Source organism: Salvelinus fontinalis, chromosome 5 (genome assembly GCF_029448725.1).
Source record: "Salvelinus fontinalis isolate EN_2023a chromosome 5, ASM2944872v1, whole genome shotgun sequence".
Lineage (NCBI taxonomy): Eukaryota > Metazoa > Chordata > Actinopteri > Salmoniformes > Salmonidae > Salvelinus > Salvelinus fontinalis.
Window position 1 is genome coordinate 6,476,005 of NC_074669.1, and position 23,235 is coordinate 6,499,239.

Below are 23,235 nucleotides of genomic sequence, written 5' to 3' on the forward strand. Positions count from 1 at the left end.
GGGGCGCTTTATTGATAATTGAATTACTCTGAGAGTAAAAAGACAAGACAAGAATAGAAGGCTTTGGGTGTAGATCAATAAGGAGCGATTGTAGTGGATGCGGTGCCATGGCAAGCTACACAGCCAGAAAGGCAGTGTGTGTGCGTCAGCTCGTGCGCATCTGTCTGTGTATGATCATGTTAAGTGTTCAGGTCTTTCCATTAAAAATTTTGATTTAGGGTTCTAATAAAGTATAAAATTGTCAAGCGGATAAATGTTGCGATAAATTGGGTTTTACTCACTCTACATTACTATATGGTGGAATAGAGAGAAAACAATGTGTGCTTATGGTTTGTATAATAATGATCATATCTAATGTTTTTTATTGCAGGTGCTGTGCTGAAGTGGTATGGACACAGATAGAATGGCTAGTCGGCAGAACTCCAGAATGGCTTGTTCTCAGAGCTCCAAGATGGCTAGTCCTCAGAGCTCCAGGATGGCCAGTCCTCAGAGCTCCAGGATGGCTAGTCCTCAGAGCTCCAGGATGGCCAGTCCTCAGAGCTCCAGGATGGCCAGTCCTCAGAGCTCCAGGATGGCCAGTCCTCAGAGCTCCAGGATGGCTAGTCCTCAGAGCTCCAGGATGGCTAGTCCCCAGAGCTCCAGGATGGCTAGACCTCAGAGCTCCAGGATGGCTAGTCCTCAGAGCTCCAGGATGGCTAGTCCTCAGAGCTCCAGGATGGCTAGTCCTCAGAGCTCCAGGATGGCTAGTCCTCAGAGCTCCAGACACAGTACCTCTGTTTCATCATCTCCAATGAGGTAAGTGCACCCAACTTGCACCATGCCGATATGACATAAAAATATTATTCTGTAGCTATGGGAGTGTCATCCTCCCATCACGGTCCCATGAGACAGACACACATATTCAAGCACACACAGATCTACACATGCATACACAAACACATGCATACACAAACACATGCATACACAAACACATGCATACACAAACACATGCATACACAAACAAACAGGCTGCACAAGGGCACAATAATGTTGTGTACACCGATGCTACTAATAATACTGCTCCTGCTAAGAAATAACCTCAGCCTTTCATCTGCAAGTGGGTCTAAAAACACATGGCCCGTGTACCAAATGGCACCCTCTTCCCTAGGGGCCCTGGTAAAAAGTAGTACACTACAGTGCCTTTAGGAAGTACTCACACCCCTTGACATATTCCACATTTTGTTGTGTTATAGCCTGAATTCAAAATGGATTAAATACATTTTTTCCCATCACCCATCTACACACAATACCCCATAGTGAAAGGGAACCAAGTTTGGGATACCCTGTTTTAGGTAATTGTCCTGCTGAAGCTGAATTCATCTCCCAGTGTAATGGCAGCCTTCCCTCTCTTCACGAGAAGAGAGGGTGTAACAGGGATCGGACCAAGACGCAGCGTAGTTGGTGCTCAACATATTTAATAATGATAAACAGTGAACACTTAACAATTACAAAATAACAAAATGTGGCAAACCGATACAGTCCTTGCTGGTGCAGAGAAAACACAGAGACAGGAAAGAACCACCCACAAATCCCAACACAAAACAAGCCACCTATATATGATTCCCAATCCGAGACAACACAAAACACCTGCCTCTGATTGAGAACCATTAGGCCAAACATAGAAACAGACAAACTAGACACACAACATAGAATGCCCACCCAGCTCACGTCCTGACCAACACTAAAACAAGCAAAACACACAAGAACTATGGTCAGAACGTGACACCCAGTGTCTGGTGTTAAGCAGACTGAACCTCTAAGATTTTTCCTGTGCTTAACTCCATTCGGTTTCTTTTTTATTCTGATAAACTCCCCAGTCCTTAATGATTACAAGCATACCTATAACATGATGCAGCCACCACTATGCTTGAAAATATGGAGAGTCGTACTCAGTAATGTGTTGTATTGGATTTGCCCCAAACATAACACTTTATATTCAGGACAAAATTGCTATGCCACATTTTTGGAGTATTATTTTAGTGCCTTGTTGCAAACTATGCATGTTTTGGAATATTTTTATTCTTTGCAGGCTTCCTTTTTTTTCACTCAGTCAATTCTAATATTTTTGGTTATGGAAAATATATTTCACAGGGTTTTAGATGGTTTAATGATTCTCTACACTATACATGCTTGTTTTGTCACAAACTGAAATTTGGCGAACTATTAGAATTTGAGCAACCAGGAAATGGAGGAGCGATTTCCGCACAGTATATCTTTAAAAACACTTTTACAACTAAACTTGTTTAGGCTTGCCATAAAAAGCCTGGAATAATTAAGGACTCAAGAGATGTTAGCTTCTCAATTGTCATTCATTTGTACAAAATTCAAAAAACATAATTCCACTTTGACATTATGGGGTATTGTGTGTACACCAGTGACAATTGTTTTTAAATACAGGCTGTAACACAACAAATGTGTAAAAAGTCAAGGGGTGTGAATACTTTCTGAAAGCACTGTATGTAGGGAATAAGTTGCCATTTGGAACACAGCCATTGTATTTTTCCTTTTCTCCTGTTGATAATGTGCTTTAATTGTGACAATATATAGATTTTGATGTGAGGGCACTTCTCTTCGAGTGAGGAAAAAGGTACACAGTGGTAGTAGTGGCATTCGTGGACGACAGGAAAAGGTGGGCCGAACAGGCCCCCATTAACGGGGCTGTAGCGGAGCGAGAGTTTCAAGTTCCTTGGTGTCCACGTCACCAACGATTTATCATGGTCCAAACACACCAAGACAGTCGTGAAGAGAGCACGACAAAAACTTTTCCCCCTCAGGGGACTAAAAAGAATTTGGCATGGGTCCCCAGATCGTCAAAAAGTTCTACAGCTGCACCATCGAAAGCATCCTAACCGGTTGTATCACCGCCTGGTATGGTAACTGCACGGCATCTGACCGTAAGGCGCTACAGAGGGTAGGGCGTACGGCCCAGTACATCACTGGGGCCAAGCTTCCTGCCATCCAGGACCTATATAATAGGCGGTGTCAGAGGAAAGCCCATAAAATTGTCAGAGTGACAATTGTGTGACCCAGTGACCCAAGTCATAGACTGTTTTCTCTGCTATCGCACGGCAAGCAGTACCGGAGCGCCAAGTCTAGGACCGAAAGGCTCCTTAACAGCCCCCCCCCCCAAGCCATGAGACTGCTGAACAATTAATCAAATGGCCACCGGACTATTACATTGACCCCCCCCCCCCCCTGCTGTTTATTATCTATGCATAGTCACTTCACCCCTACCTACATGTACAAATGACCTCTAACCCGCACACTTACTCTGTACCGGTACCCCCTGTACATAGCCTCGTTATTGTTATGTTCTTGTGCTACTATTTATTTTACTTTAGTTTATTTGGTGCTTGTAAGTAAGCATTTCACGGTAAGGTCTACACTTGTTGTATTCGGTGCATGTGACAAATACAGTTTGATTTGATATGGTGTCATTTTGCAGTCTCTGCCTGGGTTTGAGAGGTAATGCACCACGGCCCTGCCACTGTTAGTAATGTGGCTCTGGCTGCAATCAGGGTGGGATGTGTTTCAGTTGCCCAGACACACACAGTGTAGAAACAGACTCAATCCGCCCATGCACACAAACGCACTGCGAGGGCTGTTTTGTGTACTGAAGATTCCAACATATGGCACTTGTGTACGACTAGGCAGGAACGAGACATGCTCTCACACAATCCCTTTTCATACAAAGAACAAGCACATGGCACATCATAAAAAAAGAACATACACATAGGCGGATATCACAAACATCTGCATCTAGACATTAGAGCTGGACTCCTTAATGGTGAAACTGCCACGTCTGTTTGGGATATTACAACAAAGTTACTGCAAACAACAAACCCATTTTTTCCCCCACTGGCATCATTGCACGCGTGATAGAACAGAAGAATATGTACCGCAAAGAAAATATATATATAATAATTACCACGCTGCTCGACACACCTCCGTTTATTCCACAAAACAAAAACAATGACAAAAGGTGCTGGGGCGGACAGTGGTGCCATTTCCCATCATCCGGATTCCATCTTTAACCTATAAATTAACAGAGGATATTATTCCTGCATGCAAACGATTTGGTTGGTCACCCTCTGCCTCAGGTTTCAGCCAGATGTGTGGGTGTACTTGTGTGTGTGTGTATGTGCTTTAGAGATTTAATTTGATTTAACTAGGCAAGTCAGTTAAGAACAAATTCTTATTTACAATGACAGCCTACCAAAAGGCAAAAGGCCTCTTGTGGGGATGGGGGTTGGGATTAAAAATAAAAATGTAGGACATAACACACATCCCGACAAGAGAGACGCCACAACACTACATAAAGAGATAGCTAAGAAAACAACACAGCATGGCAGCAACACATGACAACACAGCATGGCAGCAACACATGACAACACAGCATGGCAGCAACACATGACAACACAACATGGCAGCAACACATGACAACACAGCATGGCAGCAACACATGACAACACAGCATGGCAGCAACACATGACAACACAGCATGGCAGCAGCACATGACAACACAGCATGGCAGCAACACATGACAACACAACATGGCAGCAACACATGACAACACAGCATGGCAGCAACACATGACAACACAGCATGGCAGCATCACATGACAACACAGCATGGCAGCAACACATGACAACACAGCATGGCAGCAACACATGACAACACAGCATGGCAGCATCACATGACAACAACACGGTAGAAGCACAACATGGTAGTAGCACAAAACATGGTACAAATATTATTCAGCACAGACAACAGCACAAAGGGCAAGAAGGTAGAGACAACCGTACATCACGTGAAGCAGCCACAAGTGTCAGTAAGAGTGTCAATGATTGAGTCTTTGAATGAAGAGATGGAGATTAAACTGTTTAGTTTGAGTGTTTCTTCCAGCTCATTCCAGTCGCTAGCTGCAGCAAACTGAAAAGAGGAGCAACCCAGAGATGAGTGTGCATTGGGGACCTTTAACAGAATGTGACTGGCAGAACGGGTGTTAAATGTGGAGGATGAGGGCTGCAGTAGGTATCTAGGGGGTCTTGGCCTAAGAGGGTTTTAGGGGGAGTGAGGCCTAAGAGGGTTTTATAAATAAGCATCAACCAGTGGGTCTTGCGTTGGGTATACGGAGATGACCAGTTTACAGGTGTAAACTCGTCATCTCCGTATACCCTGTAAACTGGTCATCTCCGTATACCCAACGCAAGACCCACTGGTTGATGCTTATTTATAAAACCCTCAAAACCCTCATAGCCTGAGCTATGTTGTTGATGTAAATTGAGAAGAGCCTGGGGCCTAGGATCAAGTCTTGGGCTGTTCCCTTGGTGACAGGCAGCAAAGACCCCTTAGAGACACCAATACTTCTTAGCCGGCCCACAAGAATGGAATGGCCAACCAAATCAAAAGCTTTGGCAAAGTCAATAAAAATAGCAGTACAACATTGCTTAGAATCAAGAGGAATGGTGACATCATTTAGCACCTTTAAGGTTGCAGTGACACATCCATAAGCAGATTGCATACCAGAGAAAATACTATAGACATCAAGAAAGCCAGTATATTATTGACAAGTCTTTTGAACACTTTTGATAAACAGGGCAAAATAGAAATGTACCTATAACAGTTAGGATCAGCTTGATCTCCCCCTTTAAATAAAGGACGCACCGGGGCTGCCTTCCAAGCAATGGGAACCACCCCAGAGAGGACAGACAGATCAGAGATAGACTTGGTGATGATAAGGGCAGCAACCTTAAAGAAGAAAGGATCTAAACCATCTGACCCAGATGTTTTTTTGGGGTCAAGTTTAAGGGGCTCCTTTAGCACCTCAGACTCAGTAACCGGCTGCAGGGAGAAACTTTGTAGCGGGACAGGGGAAAAAGATCGAGGAGCATTGGGGCTGGTCACATTAGAAGTGCTGAGAGTTGACGTTATGTGTGCTAGCGTGCATAGGATTACTGTGTGCGAAGTGAGTATATAGAGCCCATTACAGCTGTCAGTCTGCTCTGTGCTAATGGAAACATCTGGAAGTCTGATGTCTGCCCTGAGGCAGGGCAGTTTTTCCCCCCCATGTGCTCCTTCAGGAGGAGAGCATGCAGCAAATCTCACTTATTAAAGCACAGCAGGCTGTAAGTCACATTCAAAAGTACTTGACGTACTTCAGGATTCCTTTTGAAGCTCCTAGTGGAGAAAACAGCCTCACTTAGAAGTCTGGATTGGTCAAGATTTGGGACTCGTCACTGTGCACTTAAAGGCTTTAAAAACACACTCCATTGAAAACCTTCTAAATCCCCAAAAATGTAATTTAAAGGAGTTAAACTTCGTACATATGCTTCATCTTATTTATATAAGTGATATAAAAAAATTAAACAGATTGGCAGTCAGATGTTCAGACGTTTACCCTTCAACACATTCGTCTTCAGTGAGGATTTATGGAGGTTAGCATTCAATGTTGTATTACCGCCACAAACTGGACTGGTGTATAAATACATAATATTTTGTGACACATAATATAAAAACTTACCCTACCATCTAAGAGCCAGATCGCAATTTACTGGGGGGAGATGTGGTCCAAAATAGCGGAGGGTTGTCAAACTTATTTTTTTGCTTTGGAGAGGGTTGTGTGGTTTTTTAGTGGGCAAAGGGGAGGGTAGTGCGTTTTTTTCCCTGGTTGACATTCATTCTTTAGTTGGTTTTACTATGTCATTTCGAACCATCGTGGCCACATTTCCTCCTCAGCTTGCATGCTCCTCCCCTATATCAAGGTGATTTGGTACATCCCTTATGCCCTATGGTTTTCCATGTGCTAACTTTTACTATACCACAGGTATACAATCCAGGTCAGTAGTCTACTGGTCTAACAGCCTATCCTGGCCTATATCCACCATTCATAGTGAAAATAATGGCTGGTGGACCGTTTGTCCAGATCTGCAATAGGCTAACTAGCAATCATAACACATATATAAGCATTCAAAGCTGCATACATTTTCAATATGAATCGACAAGATCAAATAGGAATAGCAGATAGGCAGAGGACAGGCCAGGTAGATCATTGGTCGTGAAAGAACAGTGAAGACATTTAACACACAGCTCAAAAATCCCCCCTATTGATCTTGTTAATGGGACAATACAAGTATCCTCCCTAGACTATAGTAGCCTATGTGAGTGCAACATTCTACTCTAGGCTGCAGTGAAAATGTCATTTGAATAACAGCGTAAAAGCCCTGTGATTTGAATGTTTCATTCGTTTTGGATCTGTTGTCGGTCTACTCGATAGTTTATAAGGTCTAGAAAGGCACAGTAGGACAGTCTGGCTGTATTCTTACTTCTGATACTGAATGCGCTGTCTGTTTCAGATCATCATTCTTCCAAGTCGTCCTAAAATAATGTGGTCACATATGCTCTGTCCCAGCAGGCTGGTTTTCAGTAAAGCTCTGATTCCTCTCCAATCTGAGCGGATGTTCCTTGCACACCTAGAACGCTTCAATATAGCCTAAATATTTAGAATTTTACTTTTAAATGTATTACTTTTTACATGTGGCATAAACACAACCAGTTACAATGTTTTAATCTGATTAGGCTACTTCAAAAGTCTCCTGTAGGCATGCGCACGTTCATCCAAAACTCCAGCATCATCAAAATGGCTTGACATTAGCCAGGTTTCCATCAAACCTTTTTATGCAGTAAAGTAGCCTACATGTCAGATAGAAGATGGCATGACATCATGGGAAAGCATGCAGTTTATTAGGCTACAGATTAAATAAATGATTAACTTCACAGAGTGTTGGACGTGCACAGTGATGAGGTCGATGCTCCTTTCAATATGGAGGGTCTTATTCTGGTGACATGATGATCGATGCTTAGCTGCCAGTGTCTCGAACGCCCTCTCCGCCTCCGCCGTCCAATGAAGCCGCTGACGACATCCTCTCAGTAGGGAGGTAAGAGGCCCGAACACCGTGCTGAAGCCCCGGATGGCCCTCCGAAAATAGTTGCGAACCCCAGGAATCACTGGACTGCTTTCACGGAGTTGGAGGTGGGCCATGTTCTGACTGCGCTGATGCGTTGCTCCTCCATCTCCACTCCCTCTGTGGATATGAGGTAGCCCTAAAAGGACAAGGACCGCTGGAAAAACAAACATTTCTCTTGTTTAACATATAGATCATGCTCCAACAGTCTCCCCAGCACAGATCTGACTAATGAGACATGCTGGACGCAGTCAGCAGAATAGACCAAAATGTTGTCTATATAAACCACTATGCCCCGTCCCAGCATGTCCCGAAACACTTCGATAATAACGGCCTGGAAGACTGAAGAAGCATTAGACGGGCCAAAGGGCATTACGAGATACTCGTAGTGGCCTGTGGTCGTGGAAAAGGCATTTTTCCATTCGTAACCTGCACGAATGCGCACCAGATTGTAGGCGCTCCTCAAGTCCAGCTTCGTGAAGTACTGCGCCCCGTGCATTTGTTCGATGATGGCTGGGATGAGGGCTAAAGGATAGCTGAACGGAGCCTCGGTGGTCTGGACTTTCCACCGTTGTGGTGTTGAGAGACACCGCGAGACACCTCCTCTGACACTCCTGCGACCAACCCAGCAGTCTCCTCTCGGACCAGGAAATAACAGAGATATGCCAACTCAACCAGGGGAGACCTAAACCAACAGGGTTATGCCAACTCAACCAGGGGAGACCTAAAACAACAGGGTTATGCCAACTCAACCAGGGGAGACCTAAAACAACAGGTTATGCCAACTCAACCAGGGGAGACCTAAACCAACAGGGTTATGCCAACTCAACCAGGGGAGACCTAAAACAACAGGTTATGCCAACTCAACCAGGGGAGACCTAAAACAACAGGGTTGTGCCAACTCAACCAGGGGAGACATAAAACAACAGGTTATGCCAACTCAACCAGGGGAGACCTAAAACAACAGGGTTATGCCAACTCAACCAGGGGAGACCTAAAACAACAGGTTATGCCAACTCAACCAGGGGAGACCTAAAACAACAGGTTATGCCAACTCAACCAGGGGAGACCTAAAACAACAGGTTATGCCAACTCAACCAGGGGAGACCTAAAACAACAGGGTTATGCCAACTCAACCAGGGGAGACCTAAACCAACAGGGTTATGCCAACTCAACCAGGGGAGACCTAAACCAACAGGGTTATGCCAACTCAACCAGGGGAGACCTAAACCAACAGGGTTATGCCAACTCAACCAGGGGAGACCTAAACCAACAGGGTTATGCCAACTCAACCAGGGGAGACCTAAACCAACAGGGTTATGCCAACTCAACCAGGGGAGACCTAAACCAACAGGGTTATGCCAACTCAACCAGGGGAGACCTAAAACAACAGGTTATGCCAACTCAACCAGGGGAGACCTAAAACAACAGGTTATGCCAACTCAACCAGGGGAGACCTAAAACAACAGGTTATGCCAACTCAACCAGGGGAGACCTAAAACAACAGGTTATGCCAACTCAACCAGGGGAGACCTAAAACAACAGGTTATGCCAACTCAACCAGGGGAGACCTAAAACAACAGGTTATGCCAACTCAACCAGGGGAGACCTAAACCAACAGGGTATGCCAACTCAACCAGGGGAGACCTAAAACAACAGGTTATGCCAACTCAACCAGGGGAGACCTAAAACAACAGGTTATGCCAACTCAACCAGGGGAGACCTAAAACAACAGGTTATGCCAACTCAACCAGGGGAGACCTAAACCAACAGGGTATGCCAACTCAACCAGGGGAGACCTAAAACAACAGGTTATGCCAACTCAACCAGGGGAGACCTAAAACAACAGGTTATGCCAACTCAACCAGGGGAGACCTAAAACAACAGGTTATGCCAACTCAACCAGGGGAGACCTAAAACAACAGGGTTATGCCAACTCAACCAGGGGAGACCTAAAACAACAGGGTTATGCCAACTCAACCAGGGGAGACCTAAAACAACAGGTTATGCCAACTCAACCAGGGGAGACCTAAACCAACAGGGTTATGCCAACTCAACCAGGGGAGACCTAAAACAACAGGTTATGCCAACTCAACCAGGGGAGACCTAAAACAACAGGGTGCGTGGGTGTGTCAATAATCAAAAAGGTGATCTGTTCTAAATTAGTGTAATTTCTGAGGTAGGGTAGGCACTTGCCTTTGTTGGTCTATTGCTGTAATATAGCCTGTTCAGAACTTTTGTCAAGTTTTAAACCATATTTCATTCCGTTGTCCAAATTTAGTTCCAACTGAACTATAATAGCCTGCTCCTGTAACAGATGCATATGTACTCTCCATGCATTGTGTTTTCTCAAAATAAATCACTTCGGCCAGTGGTCCCAGTTGAGCATCATTTATTTCTGTTGTTAAATTGGAAACAGCACGTTAGTTGTGCAGAGCTTAACGGTATTGATGGCTGTCGATGGCAAAATCCCTTGCATCACATTTTCCTACTGGGCGAACAAAATACAAAAATACAAAAATGCAATACAAAATATAACATGTGTAAATACCTGCTGTTAAATGGGAAACAGCACGTTAGTTGTGCAGGGCTTAACAGTATTGATGGCTGTCGATGGCAAAATCTGTAGCATGAAGGCAACTGTGTTAGCAGTGGCTTATGTGACCATGAAATCGGTGTATGCTAGCTAACACACTTATTTACAGCAATCATATGTCAAAGCACATCCCAGAAAGCCTCTCAATCCCTAACAGGTACCATATACCCACACATGTATAAATCAGTAACATACAGCAAACTTGTACACATAATAAAATAGAAAACAGTATTCAGAACGTCACCTACGCCTTGCATCACATTTTCCTACTGGGAAGACCTGGCGTTCGCGATCTCCCCCTATCTGCAAGCGGGGCCAATCACAACACACCTTATTGTCATCAGAGTTGAACTAACCAATAAGAATGCTTGAACATTAAATACAGATTTCTTTAGAGGCAAGTGGAAACATAACCAACCCTGTTACACTCCTATAAACAATGGCCTCTCAATCCCATTTTATTAGGGTCAGATTGAAATCTGCTTGGTGGGGAGGAGTGGTCCACCTTTTTTTAACTAGGCAAGTCAGTTAACAACAAATTCTTATTTTCAATGACAGCCTAGGAACAGTGGGTTACCTGCCTTGTTCAGGGGAAGAACGACAGATTTTTACCTTTTCAGCTCGGGGATTCGATGTTTCAACCTTTCAGTTACTAGTCCAACACTAACCACTAGGCTACCTGCCACCCCTGCTTTGGGGAAGGTAGTGCATTTTCCCCCTGTTTTACAATTGCTCTTCTGTTCTTATTTTCCCTATAAACAACGGCTTGACTTACTTTTGCTATTACCCTAATAAGGTTTGGAACCCTTTGTGAAGTTTTGTTATGGTGTGGCTATTATTAAGATTTAACTACTACAAGCCTGTGATATGAAGGCAGTGTGCACCAGCGCTCTGACTGACAGTTGAATTTGGGGCGAGGAAGAATGTTTTGTGTCCACCAGAGTTACTCCTATAATCTAACAATATAACGCGTATCTTTATACAAAATATTATGAATGAAAATGAACAAACTAACCTCCTTCTCCGAGTCTAGATCTGTATAGCAGACGCAGTAGCCATCTAACACAATGAAATGCATGGCGCTGGCATATCTCTATCTCTCTCTTGGGATAGGCCTAAGCGTCTCTTCCTTTACTGTATACAAACAGGAGACTTTGGGAAAAGGGCAGGCAGCCATTTTTTTATTATTCATCTGGAGCCTCCCAGCTTAACTGCTGCTGTTGTGGCAAAGGCTGTTTTCCCACATGGTGTAATGTTTTTCATGTGTATTTAATGTTCTGAACCCAATAGCAATACATCCTTTTCCTCTGCTGCTCCAAAGCCACAAGGACCTTCAAAATCTCAGCTCATTGAGCCCACATTGTCCCTCCGACTCTGTCCTTTTTTAATGTGGTTCTTCTGTGGTATCTCAATATTTATACTGAACAAAAATATAAATGGAACATGCAACAATTGAAAGTATTTTACTGTGTTACAGTTCATGTCAGGAAATCAGTCAATTGAAATAAATACATTTCATTCAATTTTCTAGCAACAGCTGTGGTGGACAGTCCTGCAGTCATCATGCCAATTGCACGCTCCCTTTAAAACTTGTGACATCCGTGGCATTGTTGTGTAACAAAACTACACATTTTAGAATGGCCTTTCATTGTCCCCAGCACAAGGTGTACTTGTGTAATGATCATGCTGTTTAATCAGCTTCTTGTTATGCCACACCTGTCAGTTGGATGGATTATCTTGACAAAAGATAAATACTCACTAACAAACATGGATGTAAACAAATTTGTGGACAACATTTGAGAGAAATAAGCTTTTTGTGCATATGGAACATTTCTGGGATCTTTTATTTCAGCTCATGGAACATGGGACCAACACTTTACATGTTGAGTTTATAATTTTGTTCAGTATATATGTGGTGCCAGACGTTACATGGTGACATTCATGCAAACCAGACATTGACACACATGGTACAATAGAGGTTCCTATTAGCAAAAGTGTGGACTAGTCACATTACCTTTAAAAATCTGATTCTACTGCTTGCATCAGTTACCTGATGTGGAATAGAGCTCCATGTAGTAATGGCTCTATATAGTACTGTGCACCTCCCATAGTCTGTTCTGGACTTGTGGATTGTGTAGAGACCTCTGGTGGCATGTCTTGTGGGGTATGCACAGATGTCTGAGCTGTGTGCTAGTCATTTAAACAGACAGTTTGGTGCTTTCAACATGTCAATACCTCTCACAAATACAAGTAGTGATGAAGTCAATCTCTCCTCCACTTTGAGCAAGGAGAGACTGACATGCATATTATTATTGTTTGCTGTTGGACTAGTAACCAAAAGGTTGCAAGATTGAATCCCCTAGCTGACAAGGTAAAAATCTGTCATTCTGCCCCTGAACAAGATGAAATATCTTCACACCTAGAACAGCCTCCAGGCTTCCATCATAACGGTCAATTTTGAAAGAGAGAAAAAAATAATTACACGGGGGCATATTGGTAAATCTAATCCAGTCTGAATCGTCCTCTGGAAAAACAGACATGCTGTGGTAATAATTACATAACCAACGTTTCAATTGTAATACAGTTGTATAGAAATCCTGTGCGAATAGGGTTTAGTGATTTTTATATAGAATCATAGTGAGGATGAACCTTCATGAATCCTGCCCCTTTTCAAGTTCTGGAAGCTGGCTGACAACCGGGCCCTAACTCTCCAGCTCTGTATTTCTCTGTATTTTTGTCACTGCGTCTTCGAGTGTGTCTACTCTCCAACCACTGTGTAAATGACTCTCCCTGATCCCCCCAGATGACTCTCCCTGGTCCCCCCCAGATGACTCTCCCTGGTCCCCCCCAGATGACTCTCCCTGGTCCCCCCAGATGACTCTCCCTGGTCCCCCCAGATGACTCTCCCTGGTCCCCCCAGATGACTCTCCCTGGTCCCTCCAGATGACTCTCCCTGGTGCCCCCAGATGACTCTCCCTGGTCCCCCCAGATGACTCTCCCTGGTCCCCCCCCAGATGACTCTCCCTGGTCCCCCCAGATTACTTTCCCTGGTTCCTCCAGCCTCCGGAGGAGAGCGTCACCTCATCTTCACAGCTCTCTGTCTATAACACAGCTGCTGGCACGGCCGATCTCGTCCTTGGCCCCGAATGTAAATATTTGTTATCTCCCGCAAACTTGAGTGGACTATTTCATCCCTGTTTGGAAACAAACCTGTTATAACGATGATTTGCCTAAGCGTTTTACTGCAGGTTTTATGTGTGTACATTTCTGTCCTTCTGGAAACTTTATTCTGAAATGATCTGGACTTATATTGTGTCTTTGTGCCGTCGTGGGTTTTTAAGCAAATACACTGTTCATTGATCACATTTCCTGACTGAACCTTAGAATAACTTCAGACCACATGATGATAATCACAAATTGTAGCAGGAATTATATATAATCATTTCTTTCAGCAAACTTCAGGACGATCATTGACGGCATTAGATATAAACACGGCATGAGTATTGAACTACACATCCAAACGTGGAGTTTTTCCTGTTTTATTTTTTGTTTTGTTTTTATACAAAAATGAGTCATGTTCACCTGGTGAAATGTTTCTAGGGTATCTGCAAGGCTTGTGATACAAATGGTGGGCAATTAAATCCCCTGACCCTTCCAATCTCCCCTCACCTGTGACACATGACTAATTGGTGCCCACCGTTGAGAGGGGGGTCCAGGTGGGTTGCTGCTCACCTGATTGCTGGGGTGACCTGATGGGTTGCAGTTTTCAGTAGCCATGGCTGTGTCGTGTCTGCGTCATGAAGACGGGTGCACCATCAAACCATTAGCAGGTGGGCACACAAATACACACAGCTCTACGGGGCTAATTAACTGGGTCACTATTGGCACCCACAGCTCTATCTGGACCATCAAAGGAAACCTTTTATGTTTTTACTTTATGAAAAATTCACATGAGGAAAAAAGGCCCAGCTTTGAGTTCAGCGAGTGAGAGCCGCTTGATTTCCCTCAAGAGCGGCTCCTATTTTCCTCATGTCTCTCCCAATGGAGGAAATCAATCACATGATACTTATTGAGAGTGTGACCTTTGACCTTGAGAGTACCACCCCTGTTCATTAGGAAACAATTCAGAGCATCTCTTCTCTCCAAATTGAGTGGGTTTGGGGGATAGGTATTTGAACTGGTGATCCTCCTTATTATGGATGACGTCTGAAATCTCTGCTTACAGCTTACTTACCATAACGCATCCCCACGTCATCCCACCTCTGCACGGAGGAGAAGAGTGGCAGGGTGGTGGAGATGTCGATTCTCCAAGTGCGGGAATAGAGTTCTGATTTTATTTTGTTGACATGGCTTGGTTTATATATGTGTGTGTGTGTGTGTGTGTGTGTGTGTGTGTGTGTGTGTGTGTGTGTGTGTGTGTGTGTGTGTGTGTGTGTGTGTGTGTGTGTGTGTGTGTGTGTGTGTGTGTGTGTGTGTGTGTGTGTGTGTGTGTGTGTGTGTGTGTGTGTGTGTGTGTGTGTGTGTGTGAGAGAGAGAAAGGGAGAGAGAAAGAGAGAGAGAATGGGAGAGAGAGGGAGAGAGAAAGAGAGAGAACAGGAGATAGAACAGGAGAGAGAAAGAGAGAGAGAATGGGAGAGAGGGAGAGAGAAAGAGAGAGAACAGGAGAGAGAGAGAGAAAGAGAGAGAGAGAGAATGGGAGAGAGAGGGAGAGAGAAAGGGATAATGCCTATAGTTGTGTATAGTTGTTTTAACCATTGACTATATCAAACAGTACATATTCTAATAGCCATATTCCAAAGGGGATATATTCAGTTATGTCTCTTTGGATGATTTTCATTTCAGTGCTCCTAAAACAATAGTCTGGGGAAATCAGATATCACCCCACTTGTGACCTCATAAAAGCAATTGATTATTTTCTTTAGTAAACAGACCTTCAATACTGGCTGATGTTGAAAATACGCTTGATTGGAATTGTGCCTTCTTAATGGCACAATGATGTTTACATAGGTCTGTGTTAAAAGCTGAAACTCGATACGTGTTCCCAAAGGTCAATAAAAATCATGGCCAAAGAATAGAGCATCATTACCATGGTCCTTCAGCTCTGAATTAGGCTTTGACGATAGAAATCGGATTTTTGTTTGTTTATAGGTCACACATAATGAAGCTTCCTTTTATGACCAAATGACAACGGGGTATTATTAGAGATCTCTGTCAACACAAGAGGCACATATTCCATCTGATGCAATATCCAGTTTTACCCGTTGACTCTGCATTTTCCGTGGATGTCAGATAGCCTGAGTTTAGTGTAGAATATAGATTGGTGAACCTCCACCCCCTTGTTAACTCAAAGCAGAGGAGGGCGTTGTAGCGATCAACCTCTCAGCCTCCTTAACACTGGGTTGATTTCACTCATCCAGGGAAACTCCCAGGAAGCCTCCAGTAAGCCCATATTCATTAGGTTCAATAAACCTGAAGGGAAAGAAGTGTTTGGTCTGTTTGACCCAGTGGATAATGCAGTCTCTCCGACATGGTGAAACGATAGGTTTTGACTAACGATTCCTAACACCACCAGTTATTGGTGGGTAGTTGACCTCACTCCCACACTATTGATTTTGAGATGCCTGGGTAATTCATTTGAAAACTGGGCTGCTGCTGGGGAAAGCAACTAAAGGATAGTGCAACAATGATGAGATCTCATTTCATGGGCAGTGAACTAGACGTTGTGTATGGATATCTAAGAGTCAACTTGCTCTCATAATAGAACCATAAAGAAATTCAGATTCGCAACAGCCTAGTTTACAGTAAATGCAAGCACGTGTTAGGATAAGGTTAGGTTTAGGCATGCTAGCACGTGTTAGGATAAGGTTAGGTTTAGGCATGCTAGCAAGTGTTAGGATAAGGTTAGGTTTAGGCATGCTAGCAAGTGTTAGGATAAGGTTAGGTTTAGGCATGCTAGCAAGTGTTAGGATAAGGTTAGGTTTAGGCATGCTAGCGAGTGTTAGGATAAGGTTAGGTTTAGGCATGCTAGCGAGTGTTAGGATAAGGTTAGGTTTAGGCATGCTAGCGAGTGTTAGTATAAGGTTAGCTTTAGGCATGCTAGCGAGTGTTAGGATAAGGTTAGGTTTAGGCATGCTAGCGAGTGTTAGTATAAGGTTAGGTTTAGGCATGCTAGCGAGTGTTAGGATAAGGTTAGGTTTAGGCATGCTAGCGAGTGTTAGGATAAGGTTAGGTTTAGGCATGCTAGCAAATTGTTAATGCAATGGTTAGGCTAAAAGTTAGAAAACAAAAACACCTGGATTCAAACAGCATCGGCCCACATGGGGATATTCCAGTATACTTGTTTCATTAGAGTAACGATATTGGGACAAGTTACAAATATGTCTCAGTGCTGCCATCTCTGTCATGGCCACCCAAAGTATATGCTCTAAACTAATCTTGCCTGTGTGTGTGTGCTGTATCGTGTGTATGTATAAATGTATATCTGTACACACGTGTGTGTGTGTGTGTGTGTGTGTGTGTGTTTGTGTGTGTGTGTGTGTGTGTGTGTGTGTGTGTGTGTGTGTGTGTGTGTGTGTGTGTGTGTGTGTGTGTGTCTGTGTATGAGCAGCAGGATGCACTCACTCCAGGTGGACTCGGTGCAGCGCTGGATGGAGGACCTGCGTCACATGACGGAGGTGGAGTGCATGTGTGTTCTGCAGGCCAAGGCCATTGGCGTGGAGGAGGATGCCCAGGGTGAGCTCATCGTGGCCACGCGGGACCATGTGGCCCGCGACAACCTGCAGACGCTGCTGCGGCGGGCGCTGGTGGTCAGCACGGAGCTGGGCAAGATGTTCCAGCGGCTGGAGAAGGGCCTCTGGCAGCGGGTCCACAGCACGGCCGTCCGGGCCAACTGCCACGTGCGCTCACTGGTACACGAGTATAGCGCCGCCCGTAACACCCCCTCAGAGATGCAGAAGGTGAGGATGGAGGGAGAAGTGGACTGGTCTGGGTAGGAGGGAGGAGGGTGGACTGAAAATATACCACGTTTCAATACCGAGAATAATTCAGATATTATCCAGAGAGTCCTGGGAAATACTGCAAAATGGGAAGTCCATTTAAAGCGGTTCAAAACCAAGATATGGTCACTATGCCAGGGTTCTCCCCAAATAAGAGGGGCTCTGCGACCCTTGTCAGCTTGGCTGTGCCACTATGTAAAGATTTCAGAGCAAATTAAACTGATATTTAGTAATAATAGGGTAATTATCTTTGATCAATAATTACATTGTTGTGAATTGCGAAACAGGCCGTTCACAAATTCAGAGCATTATCATGTTCCTCAATGAATTCAGCACATTTCAGCAGTAGGCTATCTCAATACAGACTGCGCTCAGGACGCACCCCAAGTAGGCTGTAGGTATTGTCAAATCATAGAAACTTTTTAACTCCCGAGTGGCGCAGCGGTCTAAAGCAATGCATCTCAGTGCTAGACGTGTCACTACAAAACTTGGTTCGATCCCGGGCTGTATCACAACTGGCCGTGATCGGGAGTCACATAGGGCGCCGCACAATTGGCCCAGCATTGTCCGGGTTCGGGGAGGGTTTGGGTTCTTAACTGACTAGTTAAATAATTTAAAAAACAGCAGTCAAACAAAAGTCAAATGACCAAAGTTGCTAAGCTTGCTAGATAACCTCCTCCAACTAATGACAGAATATCTCCTGTATTTGGCCAGATGGAGTTGATGATTATACAGATAACAGTGCAGCTCATGAATAACGGGGAGGTGAAGAGAGGATATGGTTTAAATATCAATGTATCTTAACGGGGACCAACTCTAATATCTGCCCTCATACAGTTTGTTGATCACACATTCTCTACCGAAGCTCTCATATGGGCAGCAATGCGAGACAGCGCAGAGTAGCGAGGGAAATGTTTTAGCTGTATTTTGACATGCGTAGGCAAAAGACGTGGTTTGATAATGTAACCTATGGATTACAGAATAAAGTTAGGAATTTGTATGCGCGATAGGAGTCAGCATTTGGGTTGTTTCGCTTCTTCTCTGCTGTACATTTGAACATTGGCTGCATGTAAATGTTCATTATTACAGATCAGCTATTCATGCCAAGAGCAAAATTTGGACTAAAATATAATGAAAAGGAGTCTCTGAGAGCCCCCTGTCTGGTTCCATCTTGGATGGGCTGTTGAAGACATTAGCTGCCTCTGATGAGCCTCTCCCTCCAGTAGTTCATGCAGGTTTCCCGTCAAGTGGAATCACAGTTGCGCCGTACGATACGGAGTACTCACTTCATCCATTTTAAAATGATGCTGAAAGTCTTGCTTCTGTTACATATAGCTACTCATCCCACAGGACATTTTGTGCGGTTCTCTGTGTGCATAAAGGGATGACCACTAATTGGAGAATGACATTGTTTTCTGCTTTGCGTGGGTGTTCTACTTTCTGTGTGTGTCTAGTGTTTGTCTCATTGTAACCTGAAATGTGTGTTCCTCCTCTTTGAGTGTAGTATGAGAAGTCTTTGCTTGAGAAGTGCATGGAGCTGACCACCATAACAGAGAAGTAAAACATTCATACAAAAACTTTTACTGACCTCTGAAAATTGTCGTACACATTTGAATACAGTAGCTCACTAAGTGTTTATGTTCAAGGTTTATCCAAACCCTCTCTTCTACAGATGCCTTCATACTGAGGACGAATTCTTCCTGAAGTCCATGAGGGAGGCCATTAACGAGATTCTCACCGATGTCAGCGATTCATTCAGCCACATGATTGACATGGCCCTGGCCAATGAGATCCAGGTATGAGGCTTTGACCACACCCATAACTCTCTTTTTTAGTCATAATTAGGCCTTAAAATCAAATCAAATCCAAATTTTATTGGTCACATACACATGGTTAGCAGATGTTAATGCGAGTGTAGCGAAATGCTTGTGCTTCTAGTTCCAAACGTGCAGTAATATCTAACAAGTAATCTAACAATTTCACAACAACTACCTTATAAACACAAGTGTAAAGGAATGAATAAGAATATGTACATATAAATATATGGATGAGCGATGGCCGAACGGCATAGGCAAGATGCAGTAGATGGTATAGAGTACAGTATATACATATGAAACGAGTAATGTAGGGAATGTAAACATTATATAAAGTGGCATTGTTTAAATTGACTAGTGATACATTTATTACATCCAATTTTTTATTATTAAAGTGGCTAGAGATTTGAGTTAGTATGTTGGCAGCAGCTATTCAATGTTAGTGATGGCTGTTTAATAGTCTGATGGCCTTGAGATAGAAGCTGTTTTTCAGTCTCTCTTAATTATAATAAATTATCACAACAGTATCAACTGCAGTGGTGTAAAGTACTTAAAAGTGGGTTCGTAAATTCAATCTGGAGTGCGCTCAGAGTGCCCTCTGGGCGTTTGTAAATTCAGAGCGTTGTCTAGCAACAACGGCAGTCAAGCACCCAAGCTAACGTTGGCTAGCTTGCTAGTTATTTCCAGACACAAATGAGAGAACACCTCCCTCCAACCATTTTACTGGCCTTAGCAGAGCTGGCCAGGCTGATTTCATGTTATCAAGGGTGTTGGTGACTGTAACTGTGCTGCTGGAAACAATTTAATGAAGTTTTTTTTGTCAACGTTTAATGACACCGGCACTATTCAACGGGTGTTGAGCGTTCGTAAATTTGTCAGTTATTCTGCACTCTGGTACACTCAGACGAGAGTGCTCTGAAATCGGAGTAGATAGCCAGAGTGAATTTCCGAACGCACCCTAAGTAAAAATACTTTAAAGTACTTTACTTTACTTTACTATTTATATTTTGGACAACTTTAACTAACTCCAATGCATTCTTAATGAAAATAATATACTTTTTACTCCGTACGTTTTCCCTGACACCCAAAAGTACATTTTGAATGCTTAGCGGGACAGGAAAATGGTAAAATCTACGCACTTATCAAGAGAACATCCTTGGTCTTCCCTACCGCCTCTGATCTGGCGGAATCACTAAACACAAATGCTTAGTTTGTAAATTATATCTGCGTGTTGGAGTGTTCCCCTGGCAATCCGTACATTTTAAAAACAAGAAAATAGTGCCGTCTGGTTTGCTTAATATAAGGAATTTGTAATTATATATACTTTTACTTTTGATACTTTAGTCTATTTTAGCAATTAAATGTACTTTTAATACTTAACTATATTTAAAACCAAATGATTTTAGACTTTTACTTAAGTAGTACTTTACTGGGTGACTTTCACTTTTACTTGAGTAATTTTCTATTAAGGTATCTTTACTTTTACTTATGTATAATAATTGGATATTTTTTCCACCACTGATGAACTGTTATTAACGAATTGCATATTGAGTTCAATAGAAAATGTAACCCTTATTCAAATAATGAATTTACGCTCAGTTTAAATATCCATAATATAATCATAAATTAGTTCTAGTATTGATCTTCTATATCGTATAAATTCAGAATTTCCTCCTTTCACTGAAATTTAGCTTTGATGTTTCCCTTTCGGAAAGAGATGTCTCAATGGTATGTCAGGGGTTTTGTCATGGCACTCGTGTGTGTGTGTGTGTGTGTGTGTGTGTGTGTGTGTGTGTGTGTGTGTGTGTGTGTGTGTGTGTGTGTGTGTGTTTGTGTGTTTGTGTGTGCCGGTCCTCTCCAGATCCTGATCAGGCAGATTGAGTTGTCAGACAGTATGTACACCATAGGCAGTGCCATCAGCAACCTGCTCTCCCTCACCCAGGACGGCCCGCAGCTCTGCAGAATCATCGCTAAGGTGAGACACACCCCCTCAGACAGACACACCACCTCAGACAGACACACCTCCTCAGACAGACACACCCCCTCAGACAGACACACCCCCTCAGACAGACACACCCCTCTGTCTGCATATACGTAGGATGACGGTCATCTAAGGGATGATGTTCTGGGCCGTGTTCATTAGGGAACACAACTGATATTTTTTTTTACATATCATGCAACGGTAATGCCTAATGAACATGACCCTGCTACAATCCCCATGTTCACACAGTTCCACCTCTCTTGGCCATCCACTTCCCCATCCCTCCACATGAACCATTGGCCCAATCCCAAACAGATCCATGGGCCCCTGTAAATCCCTGTTCACTCTTCCTTGCAGACCATAAAGGAGCTAAGGATCGGTTTGGGATTGGGCAATCAGTCCTGCCCACCTACCACCCACCCAACTACCATACTATACATATACAGTATATCTCTACAGCTACATAGTCATATGCTCCAAGAGATAAGAGGGGACAGGCCAGACACTACATCCCTGTGGTCATTAGAGGGGACAGGCCAGACACTACATCCCTGTGGTCTTTAGAGGGGACAGGCCAGACACTACATCCCTGTGGTCATTAGAGGGGACAGGCCAGACACTACATCCCTGTGGTCATTAGAGAGGACAGGCCAGACACTACGTCCCTTTGGTCATTAGACAACCAGATGCTTCCAGGATGCTCTTGATAAGACTCTTCCGTGTGGGAGACTCAGCCCATCAACACACACACACACACACACACACACACACACACACACACACACACACACACACACACACACACACACACACACACACACACACACACACACACACACACACACATGCATGCATGCTTGCATAAATTGATACACATTACACACAAAAGCATAGCTTACTTGTTGCCAGATGAGATCAGTAGTGTCAGTTCCCATTAGGAATGGGAATTGATCACGCAGACTGGCTGCCTCTGTTAAATCTATCGCTCCCCTCTACCTTTCCTCATACAGCATCTCTGGTTGGTTAAGAAATCATTCCTGGGCCTCCCGAGTGGCGCAGCGGTCTAACGCATCGCATCACAATGCTTGAGGCGTCACTACAGATCCGGGTTCGATCCCAGGCTGTATCACAACCGGGAGTTGTGACTGGGAGTCCCACAGGGCGGCACACAATTGGCCCAGCTTTAGAGGATGGTTTGGCCGGGGTGGTTATACTTGGCTCATCGCGCTCTAGCAACTCCTTGTGGCGGGCCGGGCGCCTGCAGGCTAACTTCGGTCGTCAGTTGGACGGTGTTTCCTCTGACACATGGTTGCGTCTGGCTTCCGGGTTACGTGGGCGGGTGTTAACCTGTCTAGGATGAGGGTGCCGCTAGCGGCACTCCCCCCCCACCCCCACTGAAAAACCAGTGCCGCAAAATTCAAAAAATATATATTTTTAAAATATTTAACTTTCACACATTAAAGTCCAATACAGCTAATGAAAGACACAGATCTTGTGAATCCAGCCAACATGTCCGATTTTTAAAATGTTTTACAGGGAAGACACAATATGTAAAGATGTACATCTATTACCTAAAAACACATTAGCATAATCCACCATCTTTTATTTGTCCACCAACACCAGTAGCTATCACCAATTCGGCTAAACTAAGATATTTATAGCCCCTAACCAAGAAAAAAACTCATCAGATGACAGTCTGATAACATATTTATGGTATGGGATAGGTTTTGTTAGAAAAAAGTGCATATTTCAGGTAGATGGCATAGGTTACAATTGCACCCACCGTCACAAATGGACTAGAAAAACTACATAGAGCAACGTGTTTACCTACTTACTAATCATCAAA

General features: G+C 43.8%; 1 protein-coding gene across 1 annotated transcript in view; it reads left to right on the forward strand.

Annotated features, from left to right (window-relative positions):
• The first annotated feature begins 378 nt into the window (after positions 1-378).
• LOC129854988 (protein inscuteable homolog) overlaps positions 379-23,235 on the forward strand; it is a 43,397-nt gene continuing 20,540 nt past the window's right edge. Inside the window, exons 1-5 of the mRNA XM_055922209.1 lie at positions 379-795; positions 17,207-17,555; positions 19,099-19,151; positions 19,267-19,390; positions 21,270-21,383. Of these exons, the coding sequence (XP_055778184.1) occupies positions 389-795; positions 17,207-17,555; positions 19,099-19,151; positions 19,267-19,390; positions 21,270-21,383 (1,047 nt within the window). The 5' untranslated portion in view covers positions 379-388. The remainder of the gene's footprint in view (positions 796-17,206; positions 17,556-19,098; positions 19,152-19,266; positions 19,391-21,269; positions 21,384-23,235) is intronic.